Source organism: Saccopteryx leptura, chromosome 7 (assembly GCF_036850995.1).
Source record: "Saccopteryx leptura isolate mSacLep1 chromosome 7, mSacLep1_pri_phased_curated, whole genome shotgun sequence".
NCBI lineage: Eukaryota > Metazoa > Chordata > Mammalia > Chiroptera > Emballonuridae > Saccopteryx > Saccopteryx leptura.
In genome coordinates, this window is record NC_089509.1 from 115290338 (window position 1) to 115310011 (window position 19674).

The following is a 19674-nucleotide window of genomic DNA, read 5'->3' on the forward strand; positions in this document are numbered from 1 at the left end:
GGGGGGGAGATTGTGTGTATGTGGGGGGTGAGAACAAATCAGCAGTTTCGAATGAGAGTACGAAACCCAAATGGTGTTCCCTGAACCTCCTTGTGTCTCTGGGCCCCGCACGATGTGCTCCTCTCCCAAGGAGAGGACTTGACGACTCCCCTTCCTCTCCAAGGTCTTAGGAAAGTAAAACGCGCCTCCTCCTTCTCCCCCTCCTCCTCCCTCTCCTCCCCCTCCTCACACGGGGGGGGGGGGGACCCTTGAACTAAAGGAAGGAGGAGCTTCCGGACGAGGAGAGAATCCCAGGCCCCTAGCTGTCCCTTGTTAGAAGAAGCCCTAAGACTCCCTCACCAGCTGGTGGGGAAGACCCAGGTCTCTGAGGAGACGGTGGGCTGACTTTTGAGAGAATGAACCCACGGGCAATGTGTCCAGGGAGGGGGCCACAGGGCGCAAGGAAAGCTGAGCAGGAGGGAGATGCCCCACCCAGGGCTCAGCAAGCCTCTCCTTGGCCAGGGTGGTCCCTCCCTGTGTCTGTGCCCCACACCCATTCTGCGTGGCCCCCCCTTGTTCGTCCTCATAGGAGTTTTATTTCCATCTGAAACATGCCCTCTGGCTCTGCTCTGTGGCCAACGGGACAGCTTGGGTTGAGGAAGCCCTTCACCCGGTGGACTGCCTTAGCTCAAAGCACAGAGGATCAGGCACCAACATAAATCACGCCCCCAGACCCCACCTGCCTTTTTCTGAAGCTCCTGTGTGCTGGGGGGCTGGGTGGGGGGGCCGGCCATGCTGACTCGGTCCAGGAGGCCGCTGGGTGTGAGGGCCGCTCTCCCCCGGGGACCGTCGGCCCCAAAGTTCAGAGACTTCACTCTCAGACTCTGTGAGCCATGTCAGGAATTCTTGTCCTTTTGGTCGCCGGGAGAATGTTCCTGTGTGGGTTCTAATAACGTCTTTGGTCTGTTTCAGGTATCGGAACTGTGTTTACACTTACAGGATCCTGCCCAACGAAGATGACAAATTCACCGTTCAGGTAAGCCCCCGAGAACCCTGCGCTCTGGCCCGACAGGAGCCCATGCTGGTGGAGAAAGCAAAGGCGAGGGGGAGGGAGAAGTGTGTGCCCAGGAAGTCTTTCTCCGGGAAGCCCTGTGTGGGGGCAGCTTGGCCGGGAAACGGTGACCCTGCAGAGCGCCCCTGCTCTGGGTCACAGTGAAGCAGGTTGAATAGACGTTATTTGCAGTCGTAGGTGTGAAGGGGAAACGGAGGGAAAGAGGGACCCAGACCTCAATGGAACGGAAGCCAGTGTGGCCCGTCCGTTATTTTCTCCGAGGCTGGAGGGAGTGAGGGTCGGTGGACCCACTCGGAGGAAGGAGAGGAGGAGGGGAACTTGCGGGAGAATAGGCCGTCGTTTCTGAGGGGCTGGAAGGTTGCCCACCGGATGAGCACGGAACGACACCCGAAACAGTACCTTCCCGGTGTAGAGACCTGTCCCGACAAAGGCTGGCTGATGCTCACGGCATGGGATTGCCCCATGAGAAGTCCACATGTGTCACGCTGGCCGTTAAATGTCAGAGAAAAACCGGCTTGCGCCCATCCTTGTCGGGAAGACCATCCTACGTGCAGTTTGTGTGACAAACACCAGGGCTCTGTGTGACCACAGGGGATGACCGCTGAATGGTGTGGAGGCCAGGGGCGCTATCTTTACCTGACTATGTTAAGAGAGTCGGGGCGGGGGCGCGGAGGGGTGGGCAGCATGGAGGAGGTGGCACTCTGTGTCCTCAGCGGGGCCAGAGCGGTCGCAGGCACTTCTCTGGACTGAGGACTAGTGCCACAACGTGGCCACCAGAGCAGCCAGGACAGACAAGGGCTGGGACACCGGGTCATGGAGGAGCGGTGGCAGAGTCTGCGGGGTTTTGCTGAAAGGAAAGCGGAAATGGAAGGGACGCAGCCCCTGATTCCAGAGCGTGGGGAGGACGGTGCCTTTCGTGCAGAGCTGAGATGCAGTTGTACGGACAGAGCCGGATCCAAGGACAGGACCACAGGCGGGTCCCTGGGACGCAAGTCACTGGAACGGTGTCAAGAGGGAGAAGTTGTGTTGAGTAGAATGCCTCTGGGGAGACCAGTTCTGGGGGACCAAAGGAATCACTTGAAACAATGAGCCGTGTGGGGACAGACAGAGAGACCCTGAGGGTCACCACGCCAGGTGGCCGTGGAGCTGCCTTCTTAGGACTCGGGGGGCTGTTTGCTGCCTGGCTTCCACGGGAGATGCAAGCTTGGGCTCAAGTGGCCTCGCTCCCCCGGTGGAAGCCAGGCTGAGCATAGCTCTGGCTTCGTTGCCCCTCCCATCTGCGTCTCTGCACCAGTCCCTGAAGAGCATCCATTTCAAGGCTCTTCGCTGGTGTGGGACACCCACACGTTTCAGCCTGATCACAGGAATAAATGTTGTCACGCTCCGTACATGACCGTCCTTCCAAGTCGTTGGTGGCTGCTCATTATTAAAGCGTGGTCTGTCGCCTGGCACCCCCCCCACACACACCTGTCAGGGCCACGGCTGCGGCCTCCACGCTTTTCCCCGAGTCTAGGACTGCAGGAACCTTCTTGGCGGGCTGGCACCCGTGATCAGCGCTCTGCTGAAAGGAGTCTCAACTCCTCTCAAGTTAAAAGTTGGTCAATGCGTTTGATCTTTCCCCCCTTGCGGTTTGCTCTATTCCTTCAAAGGGAAGAAGACTTTACATATGACTAGGCCTCAAGCTGGAAAAGGCATGACTCTGTGGCTTTCCTACGTAGAGCTTGCACCCAGAGCTTGTGAACGTGAGACGCTGTCTGGCGCCAGTTCCCGCGCCTCTCCGCGTGCCGCCAGCGCGCTCCTGCGAATCGCTGCCCCCCCCCCCCAGTTAGGGGAGTCACTAGGTTCATGGGGTCGCAAGGAAAGCGGGCTCACTTTGGCCGACTCGTCTGAGGGGTGGGTGACCTCTGCACAGATGCACAGAGCAAGGAGGGGGCGGAGGCCTGAGACCTGGGCCCAGGAGGACCCGGGACCCTGCACGCCAGGTGCTACCGGCCACAGCTCGGCCCTTCTCTGTGGGTTGGCTCCTCTCCCACAAACAGGCTCGCTTCTCAGTTCCGTCCCGGGAGGGAGTCGGTTGGCTCAGGTCCGCCGGCTTTCTCTGCATGAGCCGCTCCGGGGGGGTCGCCGGTCTGCAGGGTGCATGTCAGCTGTCCTGCAGCAGGTGCCCGCCCAGCCCTTGGAGGTGGGGGCAGAGTGTGGGGGCAGAGCGTGGTGCCCCGAGGCCCACACTGAGCCAGGGTGATTGGCAGGCAGGCTTCGAAGAAGAGCTGTGGCCCCTGCTGGGCACGTCTGCTCCTAACCCAGCACCGGACCTGTGGGCTCCCGGCCAACACCAAGTAGCCACGGGACAGGGAACCGTGGGGCCCAGGCGACCGGAGGACGTGTCCACCCCTAAGATATACCTTCCTACAAAGCTACAACAGCTGGCTCCAATAGTAAGAGTAGGTTTCTACTGGGAGCGGATGAAGGCAGGCTCACAGTGAGGCCAAGCCCGGGGTCTGAGGGCGCTTCAGCGGGGTCCCTGCTGACTCTTTTCAGATTAAGGCAGGCTCACAGTGAGGCCAAGCCCGAGGTCTGAGGGCGCTTCAGCGGGGTCCCTGCTGACTCTTTTCAGATTAAGGCAGGCTCACAGTGAGGCCAAGCCCGGGGTCTGAGGGTGCTTCAGTGGGGTCCCTGCTGACTCTTTTCAGAGCGGATGAAGGCAGGCTCACAGTGAGGCCAAGCCCAGGGTCTGAGGGCGCTTCAGCGGGGTCCCTGCTGACTCTTTTCAGAGCGGATGAAGGCAGGCTCACAGTGAGGCCAGGCCCGAGGTCTGAGGGCGCTTCAGCGGGGTCCTGCTGACTCTTTTCAGATTAAGGCAGGCTCACAGTGAGGCCAAGCCCGGGGTCTGAGGGCGCTTCAGCGGGGTCCCTGCTGACTCTTTTCAGAGCAGATTAAGGCAGGCTCACAGTGAGGCCAAGCCGGGGTCTGAGGGCGCTTCAGCAGGGTCCCTGCTGACTTTAACCCCAGTTCCTCTTTTCATGTGGAGGCAAAACCTCCCCGTCTTTCCTGGGCCTAGCCACAGTTTCTAAATCACTCAGTCCCGACACCTGAGTCTGTACAGGGGACCCGAGCAGAATGAGGCTCCCAGAAGAAGAATCCGGCCTGAACCGGCCCCAGGCAGAGCACCCCGGGTGTTCGTCGCGCTCTTAGTTACTTACCTTAGCCCTTCTCGCCGGGGCTTCCGTCTTTCTGTGAAAACAAACCGAAGAGCCAGAGCCGGAGCACCTGTGTTCTTGGCAGCGCGACCCCGAGGAGTGGGTGCACATGCCGGGGCCCCCCGACAGCCCTGTTTCAGTCAGGAAGGGGAGGGTCCCGGGACTTGGTGACTTGATTCTCCTGACACTCGCTGACTTGATTCTCACTCCCCCTTTGCTGACATTGGGGAAAAATCAGAGATGGGTGGGAAAGGTAGACACTAACTTCTTCACTGAAGCCCTTGTTTGAAGCGTGGACGGAGCTGACACCTGCAGAAGGTGGAGCTCACGCCAGGTCCCCCAGACCTCCCAGCAAGTGTGTGCAATCCCGGCGGGGTGTTGGGTCCCCTGAGGAAGGACAGACCCCGCCCAGGGGGACAGGGAGGCAGGGCGATGTAGGCTCTCGAGGACAGAGGCTTCTTTTCCTTCCCACGGCGTAGATAGCGTTTGATCACAAGGGGCATGCATTTGGCCCTTGTGGGGACTCGGTGAGGGACCTGGACCCAAAGCAGACCCCTCCATTCCCCACTGGTTCAATCCCAGATCTTGCCAGCCATGTGGCCTTGGGTGAGGACGGGAACTCCGCTGGAAGGTGGAAGCTGCGCGCGCGCGCGTGCACACACACACACACAAACACACACACACACACACACACACACACACACACACGCGTGCCTCCCCAAGCCCAGGTACCCAACCCAGCCCAGGTGGGTGGTCAGCATGGGGGGCGGGGGCCTGCTGCCGCCGCCATGATTGTTTATTCACTGTGGGAGGGGGCAGAAAGCAAACGAGTGATCGCGTCTGCTAACCCACGTAAGTCAGGTCTGCCTCGTGCTCAGGTGAGGGAGGAAAGGGAAATGGAGGAAAAGGAGATGGAGAGAGAGGGAGAAGGGCCATGACGAGAGGAGAGGAGGACAGAACAGGTGAGAGGGGGAAAGACAAGGGAGGGAAGAAGCGGAGAGGAAGAGGGAGGGAGGCGTGGCGTAGATGGAAGTCAGGGAGCAGTTCTGATAGAAGAGATGGAAACAGGTGTGGGGCAAAGAGAGGGCAGAGAAGGGGGAGGAGGACAGGGCGGCAAGAGGCATTCTAGAAGGTTCTAAGCAGAGCCTGGCATGGCGGGTTCTGTGGCCATCGGGCTCCCTCAGCTCTGCACCCTGTGCTGTGAATTTCTGTGTCTCGGTGACCTCAGCAGCCCGTGAATTTGTTAAGTCGTGGTTCAGCCGCTGCGGTGTTTCTTGGACCTGGAGAACCTTCTAGACCAGGGCCGGAGCCGCTGGTCCTCAGTGCTCTGCAGGCTGGGTGAAGCCGGAGGAAGGCAGGTCAGTTCAGCCCCTCAGGCCCGGGTTTCCCGAAGAGCCTGGGCTCTCGTGAAGCCCAAACTCCTGTCCCGACTCGGAAGGGGCGGTGACCCCGTCCGGGAGCGCCGGTGACCCCGTCCGGGAGCGCCGGTGACCCCGTCCGGGAGCGCCGGGTCCAGAATAAGATGTTAGGTTCCTGCTGCCTTTTTAAATGTCCTTCCTCCCCGGGAGACTGAGGACAAGTTCAAGGACGAGTCGGAGGCAGTACAAGCCGTCCCAAGGGGCTGGGCCAGCTTGGGCGTGAGTGAGGGGATGCCACCGGGCTCATGAAGTGGCCTTCAGACTGGCCGCAGAACTGGCTACCCCGAAGCCAATAGTCCAGTCTCCTAGGGCCCTTGGAGAAGTGGGACCCCGAGTAACCGAGGCTCCATTCCTTCAACCCTTCCTCCCCGGCTTTCCTTCTGATATCCTTCCTACCAAGAAGAATGAAGAAACAGAAAATAAGAGCCAGCCCTCGTCCCCAGTCACGTTAATATTCACTGCCAACTTCCTGTCTTTGCTCATGGCGGAGACCGTATCCAGGATACTGACTGTTTAAGTCGAGAGGGGAGCGCACACATGGGTTTCTGTGCACGTCTGAGTGCAGAGGGAGCCCGCGGCCCTCGGCCTCACGGGCTCTGCTCTCGGTATCTTTCCTGACTTAGGAGAAAAGCCCAGTGGTGCGGGCCATTCGGGTGAGAGAGTCATGACTCAGTTCCTGGTCCCTGACGGTGGCCGTCACGTTGCTGTGAGCAGCGTGGCGTTTGGAGACAGACAACAAAACAACTTTCTACAAGCTGTTCCGGTACGAGTGTCCGGGTGGGTAAACGGTTCAGCCATTGTTATTAAGCTCAGGAAGAGGGTGGCAGCTGTTATTGTTCTGAGTGGTCACCGAGTGAGGTAAAGATTCCGTCTGAGCCACCGGGTGAAGGATGTGGCTCTAACACACACTTCCTGACATTGCACAAGATGGGACAGAAAAGACGCAGGCGGCAGATGCCATGCAAGGGGCCAGGGCCACCCTGCAGGACTCCAAGGCCACGGGCGGGCGAGGGCGGTGAGCTTGGCAGGGGTCCGCAGGGGCCAAGCAGCCTCTTTGTGTTGACTGCCCTTTCTAGCAGCCTGCATGTTTATTTGATTATGGACTATTATTTTATTCTATGACCTGCTGCCCACCATGCACAGGTGTGTTTTCTAAGCTTCGGGGTATCTCTAAACTTCTTCTGGTTGCCTTCACATTCACAAGGGAATTGGATAGGTCTAAAATGCTTGGGAACTAAGTCGTTGTCCCTCAAAATGCCACACAGCATCTTTCACTGCCTGGAGAAGTTTTGTAATGCAAACAGCCCCAAAGGCAAAACCCAGGGCCAGGCTGGCATCGGTTCCGTTAGAGGGAACCAGTATTTTTCCTTTTTCTGCTCTGAAGCAGGTGGGAATTCTTTTCCACCCTTGTCATTTTCCTTTGGTCGATAGTTCCTGGAATGTGTTCAGCCTGTTTGCTGTGCGAACGTGGGTCTTTCTTTGGCTCAGAAGACTTCCCTTCTGTCTGGGCTCTGGGTTCGTTTCCATTCCAGCCCTGTGGCTTCCATGTGTCAGATGACTGTCTCTGCTTTCTCCCCCGCTCCCTCAGCCACCTTGTCCCTGCTTCTCCTGCTCCGAGCCTCTGGAGCACCGCACCCCAGGACCTGGGCCTGTTTCCTCTTTGTCGCCCAAAGCAGGTCTCACCCGGGCCCCACAGCAGCTGTGGCTGGAGGGTTTAGGCACAGGACTAGGATGCAATTGTAACCGATAACATGTGAAGGGAAAATTCTGTGGGGCTTCTGGGTAAGGTTCCTTTGTCTTACACGACGTGGTTCCCTTTCTACCTTTGGAAGCTGTCGTAGGATGTGATGGCTGGGGCTGGGGCTGGGGCTGCCATCTTGCAATCAGGAGGCAGGGAGCTGGAGAGGGAGGCCACAACGCCGTGGGCAGAGCAGAGAGATGAAATAAATCCTGGGTCCTCAATGATGCCACTGACTTAACTGAACAGAACTAACCAGCCTGGTGGCTGCCCTGCCCCCAGACTTCCTGCTTTGTGACATTATTGATTCCTTTTTGGTTCAAGTAACTGAGTTAGGGTTTTCTGTTACCTGCACCTAAAATGATCCTACCGTGCAAAGGTTTGGATTATCCTATGGGAGTTTCAAAGCAGAAAATAAAAATTTCAAGTTGACCATCAAGTTTCCCTGCATCCGAAGCCCACAAGTCATGGTCAGGCACACACAGCTCCCGACTCTCTCCCCTCTGAGGCTGTGGCCCGCCCCCACGCCCGCCCCTCCCAGACATTCCCTGTGACCTGAGACGTGTCTTCCTGCCGAACATCCTGGGCTCCTTTCTCCCACTCCAGCCAGGAAAAGCTCAGCAGTCAATATTTGTGTGTGTGTGTGGCAGAGAGAGGGAGAGAGACAAAGAGAGGGACAGATAGGGACAGGCAGACAGGAAGAGAGAGAGATGAGAAGCATCAATTCATCGTGGCAGCTCCTTAGTTGTTCATTAATTGCTTTCTCATATGTGCCTTGACCAGGGGGCTACAGCAGAGCGAGTGACCCCTTGCTCAAGCCAGCGACCTTGGGCTTCAAGCCAGCGACCTTTGGGCTCAAGCCAGCAACCTTTGGGCTCAAGCCAGTGGCCATGGAGTCCTGTCTATGATCCCACGCTCAAGCCAGTGACCCCATGCTCAAGCTGATGAGCCCGCGCTCAAGCTGGTGAGCAGGTTGGAAACCCCAAGGTTGCTGGCTTGAGTGCAGGCTCATCGATGTGTTTTTTTAAAAGAGATTATTTATTAATTTTACAGAGGGGGTTGGGGAGCGAGATGTATCAACTCATAGTTGCTTCACTTTAGCTGTCGCTTGCTTGTTGCTTGCTGTATGTATGTGCCTTGACCGGGCAAGCCCAGGGTTTCGAACCGGTGACTTCAGTGTTCCAGGTCAACACTCTATCCGTCTACTTCACCACCTCAGGCCCGGCTCAATGTTTTCATTGCCTGTCCTAGAACTGTTCCTGGTGTGTGGTGGGCACTCAATAAATATGGACTGAATGAGTTAATTCTGCTGCCCTCTTAAGAATGCAGAGAGAGCTGCCTGTTTCATTTAAAATTCTGACACACACACACACACACACACACACACACACACACACACACCCAGCTTGCAGCAGCTCATTCTTAAACTGGGTCTCCACAGGGTCCCTCGTATCTTATTGACTTGTCGCTCTTGTTCACGCCCTGGTCGATTTCCTCTGCATCCTGGGCATGGCGCTCTGGTCCCTGGTCTCGGTTCTGCTGTCACTCCCAAATACGTGGGTTTTCATTTCGACATTAGAGTTTTTCATTTTGGCGCAAGCCGGCCTTGTGAGGCCAGTCGCCCTCTGGAACTGGTCCTGCAGTCTGTGACCCAGGAATCCAAAGCCACTCTCTCCCTTGTGGCTTTGGACTCCTGGGTCACGGAGGCCTTGGCCCATTGCATCCACCTGAGGATGTCGGCGGCTTGCCGGCATGTCTCAGTAGTCCCAGCAGCGGCGTCTACAGATGAGGCTTCCTCTGGGTCTTAGTCTCCTTTGCTCCATTTCCTCCCCTGAGACGCTGGGATAACGGTAGTCCTCCCGCGCAGGGAGGCCTCCAGTACCAAAGCGATGGTTTAATTTATGTGAAACACACAGTGCAGTGCCTGACACGGGACTCGGTGAATAACGGTTTAGCATTCGATGAGTGTGCCTGCTCATTGGGCCTCTGTCACCCCATCTTGGGAGGACTGGGGAAGACAGAGGCAGGGGGCAGGGCAGGGCTGGTGCCTGGGGACCCAGAAGAGAGAATCTGGAGAATCCTAGAGGGGCCACAGGGACGGTCCCCTAACTCTAGGGGGGCCCACCTCACCACGCCTTCTCACCATTGCTCTCATCTGTTGAGCCCGTAGGAACCAGTTACTTGTATACGCTCTTTAACTGAGTCCTGTGAACGAGGCCTTATCCTTACTCTCCCTTGAAACACGAGGAGTCTCAGGCTCCGATGGGATAACACTGTGTGCTCGGTTCATGGCACTAATCAGTGACCGGCTGCAGGTGCCATCGGACCTGCCACGCTCTGGCTTAAGGGTCAGACCAGTCTCCCCCTCCCTGGCTTGGCCCTTGGTCATCAAGGCGCCCAGCAGCCTGCCTCCCCCACCCCACCCCCTGGCTAGAAAGGGAACGCCAGATTGCGTCAGATGCTGCTGTCATGTTTGGCTCCTGGCCTTTGCATCCCCAGCCACTGAAGGTTGGGCCCAGCTACAGAACCAGCTGCCAACTGTATTGCATTTCAGCCATTGGCCTTCTTGAACAATCCTCAAGACGGTCCTAGTCTGAAGCCGAGTCCAGGCAGGGGGACAGCTGTGTCTCCTGATCCTATCCCCTGAGGGTCAGCATGACCTAGCTCAGAGCTTCCCCCCCCCCCCCCCACTGGTTCATCCGCTCATTCACTCGGCAAATGTTAGTCGGGCACTGGTGATGCAATGGTCAACTTCACAGACACGGCCCCTGCCCTCAGGGGACATGCAGTGGAGAAACCAAAGACAAGCAATGATCAGGACTATCCCCTGAACCCCAGATCTATATAGCTTGAAGTAGAGGTGATCTGTTAGTCATTTCTACAAAGAGATCCACTGTAAGAGAGGAGGAAGTTCCCCCAATCTCTTCATTTTCAGCTATTCCCTGGGGGGCTGACGGCCCATCAGAGTGTCTGCCTTTCTCTCTGCCATAATTACGCTCCCTTGTGACTTGGGAGAAAAGGTTCTGAGCTCTTGAAATGAAGAAATGTATTTTTTAAAACCCAGTGTCTCTGGAAGATGTCCACTCTCAAGACTCTAAGAAGAGGCCTCAGTACCTCTTACTGGAACAAGGGCAGGACCTGAGGACATAGTCCTGGGATTTAAAGAGGGAAACCAGACATTCAAACAAGTAGATTTAAAGGTTACTCAGAAACCTGCAGGAAAGACCATTGACTGCTGGGGAAACCAGACAATGGAATGACTCTCTCTTCCTGGGAAGGCATGGAGGAGGTAGTTACCCCCATGACCATGAAGCCCTCCCTGCCCCAGGACCCTTGCACTCACTCTGACCTCTGCCTAGGACTGTGAGCCCCAGATCACCGAGTGTCTGTCAGCCCTGACGTTACTCCCAGGTCTCCCCAACTAAAACCATGCCCTTCCCTGATACTCATTCTACATTATATGACTATTTATTTTTCTTCGTGGCCCTTAACACTGTCTGTCACGGTTTCCGTTTTCTGTTGCCGCTATAGCAAATTACCACGCACATAGCGGTTTAGAAACAACACAGATGTATGATCTTACAGTTCTGGTGGTTGAAAGTCTGAAATGGGACTTACTTTGCTAAATCAGGTGTTGACAGGACTGTGATCCTTTAAGGGGGTTCAAGGACAAATTTGTTTTCTGAGCTTTTCTGGTTTCCAGGGCCACCTTGGCTCATGGCCCCTTTCTTCACCTTCAAACAGAGCGATGACAGTCAAGGCGTTCTCACCAGGTCATGTCTCTGGTTGTGACTCTCCCGCCTCCCTTCTTCCCCGATGAGGACCCTTAGGATTAGAGTGGGTGGGTCCACATCATTCAGGATCCCGAGGTCAGTATGTTAGCACCACTGGTTCCCTCTGCATCTTGGTTCCCCTGCTCCATGTAAGATAACATTTCACAGGGTCTGAGGATCCGGGCACCGATGTCTGTAGGAGAGCCAGTGCTCTGCCTAACAGAGCAGCTACCTTTAGTTATTTATCAACTCATCCATTTGTCGTCTGTCTCCACCACGAGTACATGAGACCCAAGGGAGATAGGACCTTGTTTGTTTTGCCCACCCTTGTATCTGCGGCTCCTGACACACAGTAGGTGCTCAGTAAATATTGGCTAGATGGCTGAGTGGACACATCAATTCGGAATATGAGCGTGAAAGGAAAGGCCTCTGATTCTTTACCTCTAGAAGAAGCAGGGCAGCAGCCTGGGGACCTTCAAACGCCTTCATGTTCTAACATGTTGTGATTCCTTCTGCCACAATGACCTCGACAAAGGTTTAGGGAGGGGGACAGCCCAGGGTGGCGGTCTGGTCGTTTGCTCTGCAGTGTTGGGGCACAGTGGCTGCAGCAGGGACGGGGTCTGGGAGGAAACCAAGGCAGCAGGAGAGGCTGGGGGTGAGCTGCCGGGTTTATCCAGGGGGCCGCCCCAGGCTCCGTCTCCCCTGAGGCAGCTCCTCTCGGCCTGCCTCCCAGGCTGGCTCAGAGCTTGTCTGCCAGCTGCCACTTCTGTCTCTCTTGGAGGACTTTGAGAGTCTCACACACACAAAAAAAAAAAGAAAGAAAGAAAGAAAGAAGGAAAAGAAGAAGCAGGCTGGAAAGCATCTTGGGGATATGTAATTAAAGATAAAAATATCTCTGTGGGCTCCTGCAGTGGGGAAGTGGTGACTCTCCCATCCTGGGGCCGTCGGAGCCGTGGTGGGGCCTGCAAGGCGATCGGGACAGGCCTGCAGTAGGGGCGAGCCAGTAGGTGGATGAACGCCGTCTGTACCCCACAGCGCCCACCTATCATTGCGAGGGTCCGACCTTGAAGGGAAGGCCCTTCAACCACGCAGCAGCAGCGGCTTAATTAATGGCCCCCTGCTCGGGGGAGAGAAAAGGGGAAATGGAAACAGTGAAGAAGATGAACTTCCTTCCGCACATGTGTCAGGGGGAAATGCTCTTTTAAAGGCAAACGCTGAATATTGGAGGTGGGGGAGGGCTTAGAGACTCCCAAAGCACCCCTCCCCCATCTCCACCCCCTCTTCAGTCTTGAGCGGGGGTGGAGCCAGGCCTCTGAGAGCCCCTGGCCCAGGACTGCCTCCGGCCCCCAGGTGCCCAGGGACACTTCCCCCCACCCGTCCCCTTCACCCCGTGTCCCCAATCCCCACCCCTCACCCAGCCCTCTGCGCCCCCCACCCCCACTCCAGGCTTTGCCCCTAAAAGGGTGTATTCCTGCTGGCCTGGGTGAACACACTGCGACCCCGTCACGAAAATGGTTACACAGGAAGCAGCAGAAAGATCAAAGAGCAAGTCCAGAGAGAAATGGGGAAACAGGCTGACTTCCGGTCTGAGCGCCCGCGCGGGGGAGGCCCCGCTCTTATCACCGCTGAGCCCGACCGGACCGCGGAGACTACCCTCCTGGCTGCCTTTCCTCTTCTCTCTTCCCTTCTCTTAACATGAAGAAGGTATGACTGCGGACCAGCTTATGTTATCTCTGCCCGTTCTTTTAGGAAGGTAGCAAGTGAGGGCGAGGAAGTTCAAATCGAAAATACAGAACAGAACTAAAACCACCCCCTGACGCTCAGACAGGCCTTGCTTCTTGGGACCCTGTCAGTGGAAAGATGTTTCTCTAACGTTGAACTTTAGAACTGTTAGTATTTTTGGCATTTTAAAAATAGCTTGTAAGACCGTATGTTAAGCACTCGGGTGCTCACTGAGGCATTCTTTATAAATGTCGACAATCCTCTGATATTTGGGGGAGAAAAGATTGGCAAAAATTGAGCAATAATAACCATCCTACCTAGTCAACCAGAATGAACTTGGCACAATTTCAAGTGTGCTCTGATTCCCTTTAAAGTTAGTGGGTGAAGGTGATTGTAAAGCCAGTAGCCACAGTCACATTCACAGCTGCCTGACCCATGCAGGTTTGCATTGGATTCGGTAAAGAAATAAGCCAAAAACTGGTGGGCCATCATCTTTAATCCTAGCTTGCACCCAGCAGGCAAGTAAAAACACACACTGGGCTCCAAAACCCACTCATTCAGTGCTTACAAAGCTACTGACTTATCCGAGTTTCCTAGAATCAAAGGTTTCTAGCTCACCAGACTTATTCACCTCTGTTCCCCATCTCCTTCCTACTTCCTGCACAAACTCTGCACAAACTGGCTTCTCCCTCAGCACTCCACCATCTTGGCTGCTTCTCCTGGCCTCCTCCACGTGGTCTTTCTCTGCTCTCCTCTCTAATGCTAATCTCAGGAACCGAGAGTGCAAGCTCCCTGTCTGCCCCACTTTATAGTGCAGAAATCAAAACCTTTAATCCAATATACAAAATAGGGAAGTCTCTAATACAAAGTCACTTATCTGAGGCATGATGGGATTGTACCACCCCACATCAAAAAGTGTGGGAAAGGCTTAGTCCTAAAACCAAGCCCCAGGTTACAAGGATCCTGCCTACCCAACACAGATTAATATCACCTGGGTGATGGGCTTCCAGGTGGGCAGCGCCATCTTTAACAAAGTGAGCATAATATATTTTATCTGCCCAACAGTGATCAAAAGATACAAACTTCCAATTACAGAAGAAATTGGCCCCGGGGGATTTAACGCACAGCCTGGTGACTATAGTTAGCAATACTGTGTTGTACATTAGAAAGTTGTGGACAGAGTAGATCTAGAAAAGTTCTCATCACAAGGAAAATTTATGACAGTGTGGTGTTGGATGTCAACTACACTTACTGTTGTGATTATGTCACTAAGTATATAAAAATCGAATTGTTGAATTGTACACCTGAAACTAATGATATTATATATCAATCTCCATTTTTAAAATGTAAAAAAAAAAAAAAGAAGTTATTGGGAGCGTTGCCTAGGAACAGACTAATAATATTAGCAGCAGCACCACTGCTCGGAGTCCTTACACTGTACAGAGCTCCCTTTACTGTCCGCCCATGGTGGCTTCAGTCCATACTCCCTGGCAGAGCCCACGACATGCATAGGAGCTGGGCAGTGTGGCGGCCACTGGCCATGTGGCCACTGAGCACTTAGAATATGGCCAGTCGGAACTAAGATGTGTGAAATGGAAAAAGCACATCAAAAAAAAAAGCACATCAGATTTCAAAGATTTAATACAGAAGGAGGAGGAGAAGGACAAGAAGAAGAAGGAACATAATATATCTTAATTTTTTTATTGCAGATTGAAATCTTAATATTTTGGATAGATTGGGTTAAATAAAACATATCCATCAAATTGATTTCCCTGATTTTTAAAAAGACGTTTAAAAATGTGGCTCTTTGAAAATTTACCTCACATATAAGACTTCCATTATTTTCCTGCTGTAGAGTTTTGGTACTCAGAGTGTGGTCCACAGACCAGCGAGTCAGTATCACAGGGGAGCCTGGTAGAGATGCAGAGAATCGGGCCGGGGGTGGGCGGGGGGGGGGGGGGCACTACATTTAAAAAAAGATGTTTTTAGGATATTATTGTATGAGAGCTTTGGATTTTTGTTTGTTAGGGGGTAAATTATAGACCCAGGATTGCACTTACGTCAGAGTGACAGGAAAGTTATCTGGGAAACTGTCAATAGTGGAGTGAGGATGGGGGTTACTTAGAGGAGAGGGGCTTGTACACTGCTCACAAGAATGAGAGGATCGGGGAACGTGCAATACTCCAGTACCTTCAGCCTTCTGTATGGTGCATTTTCACCAATGGAAGAAAAGTTGGTTTTGCATCTCATTTGCATAATCAAACAACTTTCTTTGACTTGTTGTTTGCTTTTCTGATGTTCTTGTTTAATAAAAAAAATCAAATGCTTTTCTTTTTATCACTTCATTTTTTTTTTTTCATATTTTTCTGAAGTGAGAAGCAGGGAGGCAGAGACACAGACTCCTACATGCACCTGACCAGGGTCCACCCAGAATGCCCACGAGGGGGTGAGGCTCTGCCCATCTGGGCCATTGCTCGTTGCAAAGGAGCCATTCTAGTGCCTGAGGCAGAGGCCATGGAGCCATCCTCAGTGCCGGGGCCAACTTTGCTCCAGTGGAGCCTTGGCTGCAGGAGGGGAAGAGAGAGACAGAGAGGAAGGAGAGGGGGAGGGGTGGAGAAGCAGATGGGCACTTCTCCTGTGTGCCCTGGCTGGAAATCAAACCCAGGACTTCACACGCCAGGCCGACACTCTACTGCTGAGCCAGCTGGCCAGGGCCTCACTTCATATTCATTTTGAATATCCCCTAATTTTTGTGAGCAGAATACTTTCTGATTTACAACCTTTAGGACTTTTAATTTTTTAAACCATGACTGAACTATAAGTTATATAATTTTTTTGTTTTATTTTTTATTTATTCATTTTAGAGAGGAGAGGGAGAGACAGAGAGAGAGAGAGAGAGAGAGAGAGAGAGAGAGAGGAGAGACAGAGAGAGAGAAGGGGGGAGGAGCTGGAAGCATCAACTCCCATATGTGCCTTGACCAGGCAAGCCCAGAGTTTCGAACCGACGACCTCAGCATTTCCAGGTCGATGCTTTATCCACTGCGCCACCACAGGTCAGGCTCTGTTTTATATTTCACCTCTTGCTGGTTCCTACTATCAAGAAAGATTGCTGTAGCTTGGGGTCCCCAATAGGAGCCCCAACTGAGAAAGAGAGGTCGACCAGGTTGAAAAGGGCTGGAGCACCGGGCTGGGCGTTTGGACTCCGTTCTGCAGACGGCAGGGAGCATGGAGGCCTTGTTTGCGTCTTGTTGTTACTGTTTTTAATGGAGGCAGAATTCATACGACCTCCAATTAACCATTTTAAAATGAACCATCCCTGACATTTAGTACACTTGCAGGGTTTGCCACACCCCCTCTGTCTACTTCCCGAACATTTTTATCTCTCAAAAATAAAAGCCAAATAAAAGTACAGTAATAATGTAAAGTTAGTTTTGTAAAAAAATCAAAATGAATTTTATATATATATATATATATATATATATATATATATATATATATATATATATATATATATATATAACTTTTTATTCCTATGCCCCTTTGCGGAAAGCATATGTGTTGAATTTAAATCCCTCAAGGCAAAGACTGGGTAGTAGGAGGGTCTGTTTTCTAAAAATCTGTTGTTATTATTTAAAACCCCGTTAGGGGTGGCCAACCATGGGAGTAGGGACAGGACCCCAAGGCAGACCCTGTCTGGGAATGCTTGTCACTCATTTTCTGGCACAGTGGCCCAGGGATTGACACTCTTGCAGGTCAGCTTACAACAGTTTCACCTGTCTGCTTTCTTTCCCTTTCTTTTTTCTTTTCCTTTTTCAACCCAAGTGAAACAGTACTTTTTTAAAGCATTCAAACAAGACAGAAGCACAGAGAGTTGAAAGCGAAAGCCTGCCCTCACCATCCCCAAATGCCTCTCTCCTCCACGGGGCAACCACTGCCAATGGGGTGGCATTTCCTTGTTCTCGTGCATTTACAGGGAGCTATGAGCCTGTACAAATAAATGGGGTGAGCTGCATGTATTGCCCTGCAGTTTTCTTTCTTCCTATGGCCTCAGTCTTTCAGATCTGTCCAAGGCAATTCATGTATCACTGTGCTTTTGGGGGGGAGTGGGGTAGGGTGGGGAAGGCTGTTTTATTTTATTTTTTAATTGAGATATAACATTGTATTAGTTTTAAGCACATATAACATTGTATTGGTTTTAAACATTGTATCAGGTTTTAAGCACACATAACATTGTATCAGCCATAACATTGTATCAGTTTTAAGGGTACGTAACATTATATTGGCCATAACATAGGTTTTAAGCACACTTAACATTTTATCAGTTTAACATTGTGTTGGATTTAAGCCCACATAACATTGTATCAGCCATAACATTGTATAGGTTTTAAGCACACATAACATTGTATCAGCCATAACATTGTATCTGTTTTAAACGCACCACATAACGATTTGGTATCTGTATATCCTGCGAAGTGATCACCATAGCAAGTTCCGCTAACATCAGTAGCCCAGAGTCACGCATTTTTCCCCCCTTCAACAATAACTTTTAAGATATGCTCTTTTAGCAACTTCCCAATACATAACATAGTGCTGTGAACTATAGTTTTTTTAACTGTCGTGGTTTAACTTTGTTCTTTCCTGTCATACTGTACAGTTCACCATCCTCCCACAGGTGGACACTTAGAGACAGTTTCCGCTCTTTCTTTCCCCCCTTGTTATTACTGCAACAAGCTAGGCTTGTGTGTGCCCCTGTTTTCTTCAAGGTGAAATATTGCTAGGTTGCAGGAATTCATATTGTTCCTGTAGTTCCAGCCGCTGCCAAAAGCCTCTTCCAATGAGCCATCACCCATCTGATGTCGTCTCATTACTGGACATTATCAGAGTCCATGATTTTTGTTAAATAATGGGTGAAATATGCAACCTCAATGTTTTATTTTGCATCTCCCTCAGCAGAATCGAAGATGAGCACATTGTCGTATGTGCGTTGGCCGTATATGTATATTTCTTTGCCTCTGAATTGCCTATTTATAATCTCTCGGTTTTGCCCCTTTTTAAAAATCTGATTTCAGAAAGCCCTCTATATTGTTTTGCATATTAATTCTTTTGGTTCCTTATGCTCTAAATGTCTTCTCCCAGCCTGCCACTGTTCAAAGTATTTGTTTATGGTTTGTTTGTCGTGGGGAAGTTTACAACTTCTCTCCAGTCAAATGTTTTCATTTAGGGATTCTGGGTTTTGTGAGTCACTCAGCTCAATATCATTTAACCAGGGAAGATGTCGTTTTTCCTAGCTCTTTGCTAAGACGCTTTTATGTCTAGCTCTTCACGTACTTTTACATTTGATATCAAACAGGGACTCGAACACCATCCTCCAGATGGAGAGCCATGCCATACACGGAACAGTCCACCCTTTTCCCATTGATTCAGAGCGTCACCCCCTCGTGTGCTAACTGCCCGCCTTGTCCTGCTCTGACTTTGGACTCCCTCTGCTCCACTGCCTGGCCAGCCTTTCTTGCCCCGGGTCCACAAGGCTTCATTCCTGTGGCTTTACTGGGTGTGTTCCCAGCCAGGAGACCAAGTTCCCGTTCATTGTTCTCTGTAGTCCTTGGTGGTTGCCGTGCATTTTTTTTCCCAGGTGAATTTTATAGCTGCTTGCAAAGATGGTTGGAAGTTTCCTGTAATTACACTGATTTTATGAGTGAATGAGATCACTGACATCCTGGCAGTACCAAGCCCTTCTACTGGAGACCACGCGTGTCTCTCCATTTATGCAGCTGTCCTGTTGTGTCTCTTTCATGTCCTCTCCGTCCAGTTCTTTTTAAATGATTTTTTTAATTTTTATTTTATTTTATTTATTCATTTTAGAGAGGAGAGAAGGAGAGAGAGAGAGACAGAGAGAGAGAGAGAGAAGGGGGGAGGAGCTGGAAGCATAACTCCCATATGTGCCTTGACCAGGCAAGCCCAGGGTTTCGAACCGGCGACCTCAGCATTTCCAGGTCGACGCTTTATCCACTATGCCACCACAGGTCAGGCCTCCGTCCAGTTCTTACCTCTTCCCTGTCCCTGGGTGTGGAGTGCTGCTGGCCACTCTGGCAGACAGAAAACAGCACGTGTGCTGATTGGGTTTTGCTGGTGTGTCTAGGAAAGTTCCAGTTTTTGGAAGGGGTTGCTCTTGCCTATCTTTCTGAATTATCTCACCACGTTTAATCATTTTTTGAACATACTCTTTTGGCTACTCTAGGTCCATGATCTTGTGGTCTGTAAATAATGAGATTGGTTTTTTTTCAATTCGACTCATTTGGGGGGAGGGAAGTTGCTTTGGTTTGTTTGGCACTGGCCGGGCCCCCGTGGTGCCGTGACGTTGACCAGTGGCAATGGCTCTCTCGCTGTCGTCTTGTTTCTGAATGCGGAAGGTGTCTCGGCTCTGGAGGAAGGATACAAGTCAAAGGCAGGGAGTCCAGTGAGAGTGCCACAAGGAGCACATCAACCAGACAGTGCCCACCCTGGGACGGCGGGTGGAGGGGAAGCTGATAGTGCAGCCTGGCGGTCAGCGCCCAACGGACAGGCTTCTCTCTGACCTGGCACATTGCTCCAGATCACTGGGCTCTGTTTCATCCTGGTTCTGCCTGTTACCCGCATCTGTCTGAGATGCCCCTAACTTGGTGGTAGCCACACATCGGTAAGCCCACCTCCTGGATCCAACTCTGAATCATTGGTATAAATGCAAGGGAGAGCCCAACAGCACCAGAACCCTGGGTCCAGGCTGACGTCGGTGTCT

General features: G+C 52.3%; 1 protein-coding gene across 2 annotated transcripts in view; it reads left to right on the forward strand.

The window, feature by feature from the left end:
* INPP5D (inositol polyphosphate-5-phosphatase D) overlaps nt 1–19674 on the forward strand; it is a 119608-nt gene that overhangs the window by 13670 nt on the left and 86264 nt on the right. Inside the window, exon 2 of one of the 2 annotated variants that reach the window (XM_066346348.1) lies at nt 952–1015. In XM_066346348.1, coding sequence (XP_066202445.1) covers nt 952–1015 — 64 coding nt within the window. Of the gene's footprint in view, nt 1–951; nt 1016–6270; nt 6444–19674 lie in introns of those variants that run through there. The other variant, XM_066346349.1, reaches the window with a different exon arrangement.